This window comes from Pangasianodon hypophthalmus, chromosome 7 (genome assembly GCF_027358585.1).
Source record: "Pangasianodon hypophthalmus isolate fPanHyp1 chromosome 7, fPanHyp1.pri, whole genome shotgun sequence".
Lineage (NCBI taxonomy): Eukaryota > Metazoa > Chordata > Actinopteri > Siluriformes > Pangasiidae > Pangasianodon > Pangasianodon hypophthalmus.
Window position 1 is genome coordinate 29,235,475 of NC_069716.1, and position 5,000 is coordinate 29,240,474.

General features: G+C 42.5%; 1 protein-coding gene across 7 annotated transcripts in view; it reads right to left on the minus strand.

Moving 5' to 3' along the window:
- akap13 (A-kinase anchoring protein 13) overlaps nt 1-5,000 on the minus strand; it is a 118,999-nt gene that overhangs the window by 10,127 nt on the left and 103,872 nt on the right. For all 7 annotated transcript variants that reach the window (XM_053235740.1, XM_053235739.1, XM_053235737.1 and 4 more), the window contains 6 exons: nt 4,516-4,633; nt 3,923-4,174; nt 2,206-2,282; nt 1,912-2,093; nt 1,648-1,730; nt 1,261-1,443 (listed from right to left, as the gene is read on the minus strand). In XM_053235740.1, coding sequence (XP_053091715.1) covers nt 1,261-1,443; nt 1,648-1,730; nt 1,912-2,093; nt 2,206-2,282; nt 3,923-4,174; nt 4,516-4,633 — 895 coding nt within the window. The remainder of the gene's footprint in view (nt 1-1,260; nt 1,444-1,647; nt 1,731-1,911; nt 2,094-2,205; nt 2,283-3,922; nt 4,175-4,515; nt 4,634-5,000) is intronic.

Genomic DNA, 5,000 nt, shown 5'->3' on the forward strand with positions numbered 1-5,000 from the left:
AGAACCGTCTCTAATGCCTGATGAAATCTGTTTGGCTCATGGCGGCCATGTTTTTACAGTAATTGGGTCATCATCAAAACTTACAGATTAGCACATCGATGTATCATACCAACTTTCAGCTCAACTGGACTTATGGTTCCTGAGAAACAGTTATCCAAACTTGACCACACCCTTTCAACTTTGCTTATGACCTCAGAATCACGTCCTGTACTTGCCTTTCAACGCATTTTCATGCAAATTAATGCAAGCCATCATGAGTTACGACTGTTTGAGTAAATCAGGCTCTGCCTCCTTAAACTTGATTGACGTGTGGCGGCCATATTGTTTACAAATCTTAAAATGTTTGTGATAATTATTGAGTTTCACAGTCTCCCGAGTAATTTGTAAAGATATGGCCAAAATGGTCCTAAGACTAGTTCGCAAAAATACGTCTAGCATATTATGCAAATTAGCAAAAAATCCATCTTGGCAGAAATTAGTGGGCGGGGCCGAGATTACTTCAGCGCTACCATCAAGCCGATTGGGCACCTTTGGTGCTTGGACCCCTAATTATAATAATAATTATACCAGTCACTCTGTAGATCTATAATTACTGTTACACTACACAAAGTATTGGCACCCCAACTACCCTGTCCGAAAAAGGAAAGGAAGCACACTCCGGTTTCTACGGTGACGGTGTTTGAGCGCATCGATGTAACTGATGTTAGCTATATAGTATATACTTGTGTAATGTTAGCTAAGTGGAACACACACACTGATAGATTCTATTTCACATTAATGAACTCCAAATATTCTCCATGTACCATGACAGAAAGAGAGGACGCCACATCAGCGCATCTATCAAGCAGGAAAATCACGTAGACAAGAGATCATTCAAGTGAGATATTGGGAAAGGGGGCGGGGCTTCCAGTGAGTCAGTTAATATTGGCGAGTTCAAAACACCTACACAGCTGTCAATCATTCCAGAATCATGTATTGATTGGGTCATATGTGGTTTTTTTTGTGTGAGGGGAAAATATTTTGGGGTGTTTAAGTGATAACGCGTAGCTGATGCTAAAATGCGGAGCTCGTACGCAAAAAAAAAAAAAAAGTGTAAAGTTGGGAAGTTCTGATGGAGGAAGATTAACACACACGCTACATTAAACCAACGGAGATTTAGTTTACAAGGACGGGGGAAGTATGCAAAAAAGAGCAGTGACAAAGTGTATTAATCCTGCAGCGATGCTGTTTTTATTCACTCTACATCATTCCTGGTCTCACCTTCCTTCAGAGCGTCTTTGATGATTGGCTCTCCTTTCGTGACATCATCACTCGTCGCCCTGAACAACATTCTGTTACGGAGAGAGGCTTCGTCCTGATTCGTGCAGTCGCACAACTCACGGAACAGACGCATTTTTTCTTCCAACAGAGTCACGATTTGCTCGTCTTTCTTCTGCAGTTGATCTGAGGACATGTGTGCACACACACACACACACACACACACACACACACACACACACACACAAACACGCTTATTAACTTTCATACACTAAGGAATGCCCTATATATTATTAACAATTTAATGAAAAATTAGCAGAAATTAATGAATAGTGAAGAGCACTGAAATACAATAAAGGCTGGTGTGTGTGTGTGTGTGTGTGTGTGTACCTCTCATCTCTTTAGCTTTGCTCTCTTGTAGTCTCTTGTCTTCCTCGTTTTCACTCGGGATTCCTTCATCATCGTCTTTATCTCTACAGAAACACAACGAAACACATCAAAGCTAATGTAGATAACAAGTAATGGAAATTTATAGCCTCCAGTTTAGTGTCATAATTCAAACGTTACACCCAAATCATCACACACTCCCCTGTGAATAAACAGACACAGTTTCAGGTGTATAAAAGTACAAGTGTGTGTGTGTGTGTGTCTCACGTGGAGGTGGTGGCGTTCTGGATGAGCTGCATCCATGTGTTCCTCTCGTCTTTGGAGCTGGCGTGAACCTCCACCATCTCGGGCTTCTCGATACCCGCCGTGATGAAGAACAGCCCGCGTTCCTCGTTCGCCACCTCCCTCACGATCAGCTTCTGCAGCGAGATCACCGTGCTGCGCTGATCCTGCACCACGCGAGAGACATCATCATATATATATATACACACACACACAAGCTCTTTTTCTTCTTCTGTGTGTGTGTGTGTGTGTGTGTGTGTGTGTGTGTGTTGAACTCACCAATGAGGCGAAAACGTATTTCTGATCTTTTTCCTGCAGGAACACAAACACATCGGACAGCAGCAAAGCTTGCACATCTGTGAGCGCACACACGCACACACGCACACACGCACACACGCACACAAACAAAATTTCTGTTAGGTGATGTACAGAAAGACAATGTGTATTTGTAGCAGACTAAAGGTAATACACAATAACACACTAACAATCACTCTTACAATAACACATTAACTCTGCTGTAAAACTAACTCTACTGTAACACACACACACTAGCTGTACTGTAACACACACTAGCTATACTATAACACACACTGACTCTACTGTAACACACACACTAGCTGTACTATAACACACACTGACTGTACAGTAACACACATTGACTTTGATGTAACACATAATGACTGTACAGTAACACACACTGACTTTGATGTAACACATAACGACTGTACTGTAACACACACTGACTTTGATGTAACACACACACTGATTGTACTGTGACAAACACACACACTCTGCTGTAACACACAGTAGCTGTACTTTTACACACAATAACTCTGCTGTAACACACTAACTCTGGTGTAAGACAAATTCTGCAGGAACACACACTGACTGCGCTGTAACACACACTGACTGCGCTGTAACACACACTGACTGCGCTGTAACACACACTGACTGCACTGTTACACACACTGACTGCACTGTTACACACACTGACTGCGCTGTAACACACACTGACTGCGCTGTAACACACACTGACTGCACTGTTACACACACTGACTGTACTGTAACACACACTGACTGTACTATAACACACACTGACTGCACTGTAACACACACTGACTGCGCTGTTACACCTACTGACTGCGCTGTAACACACACTGACTGCACTGTAACACACACTGACTGCACTGTAACACACTGACTGCGCTGTAACACACTGACTGCGCTGTAACACACACTGTCTGCGCTGTAACACACACTGACTGCGCTGTAACACACACTGACTGCGCTGTAACACACACTGACTGCGCTGTAACACACACTGACTGCACTGTAACACACTGACTGCGCTGTAACACACTGACTGCGCTGTAACACACACTGTCTGCGCTGTAACACACACTGACTGCACTGTAACACACACTGACTGCGCTATAACACACTAACTCTGCAGGAACACACACTAACTGTACTATAACACACACTGACTGCGCGGTAACACACACTGACTGTGCTGTAACACACACTAACTGTACTGTAACACACACTGACTGTGCTGTAACACACACTAACTCTACTGTAACACACACTGACTGCGCTGTAACACACACTGACTGCGCTGTAACACACACTGACTGTGCTGTAACACACACTGACTGTGCTGTAACACACACTAACTCTACTGTAACACACACTGACTGCGCTGTAACACACACTGACTGTGCTGTAACACACACTAACTGTACTGTAACACACACTGACTGTGCTGTAACACACACTAACTCTACTGTAACACACACTGACTGCGCTGTAACACACACTGACTGTGCTGTAACACACACTGACTGCGCTGTAACACACACTGACTGCGCTGTAACACACACTGACTGTGCTGTAACACACACTAACTCTACTGTAACACACACTGACTGCGCTGTAACACACACTGACTGCGCTGTAACACACACTGACTGCGCTGTAACACACAGTAACACACCTTTCAGTCGCCCAGCTGCATTTTTGAGCTGCAGCGGGCCGTCATGCAAAAGTTTCCGCCCCCTGATCAAATCCTCTCTGGCGAACATCTGCCCGCTTTTCATCCTCATGATGGACTTGCTGTCTGTGCGGCTGTACACCTCCTTCAGCCTCCTCCTCTTCTCGTACTCGTTTACTTTAGAGTCTACGCCCGTTAGCACCTCCTTCATCTGCCGCAGAGCCTCGGCTACATCCGCCTGCTCCTCCTCCGGCTCTAAACAACCGCACAGAGAGCGCACACACACACACACACACACACGCTGATCAACACAGCCTAGCTCGATTAACATAACTAACATACGAGCTTAATGTGATATGTTAATTAACACAATTAACATAATTAACATATAAATTAGCTTAATTAACATAACATTAGCATATATATTCGTTAATTAATTATACTGATATTTTGGGTTTTTTTGTGTTTATGATGCTATATTATTGACTGATGCTGTATTTTCATTATTTTGTAGACTCAACGATGGTGTGATGGTGTGATGGTGTGTGTGTGTGTGTGTGTGTGTATGTGTGTGTGTGTGTGTGTGTGTGTGTTACCTCGGGTGTGCTGCAGGAGTCTCTGTAGCAGGACGGGGTATTTTGTGATGCGCTGCGTGACTAACAGGATACACTCAGGAATACTCAACCTCCTCACCACCGCACTGCTCATCTTTTTCTGCAACACACACACACACACACACACACACAGAGCTGTTACAGTGTGTGTAGACATTGATGAGTCTAACTGAAGCCATCACCAAAATAAAATTTTAGAAAAAAAATCAACAATACAGAATATCTGAAATTAAATAAATAATATTCAATATAATAATGATGATCACAGGAATTAATAAGAAATATCAGTCTAATAAATAAATAAATAAAAGATTTTAACAAAAACATTAAATATGTACTCTTCGGATTGACATGAAATATTTAGTTACTCAATTAATTGTGCTATTAAATAATATAAAAAGTAATAAAATGATTTTTTTGTGATTCTGTTCACTGCAATAAATAATTTTTTAATAATCCACTTCACA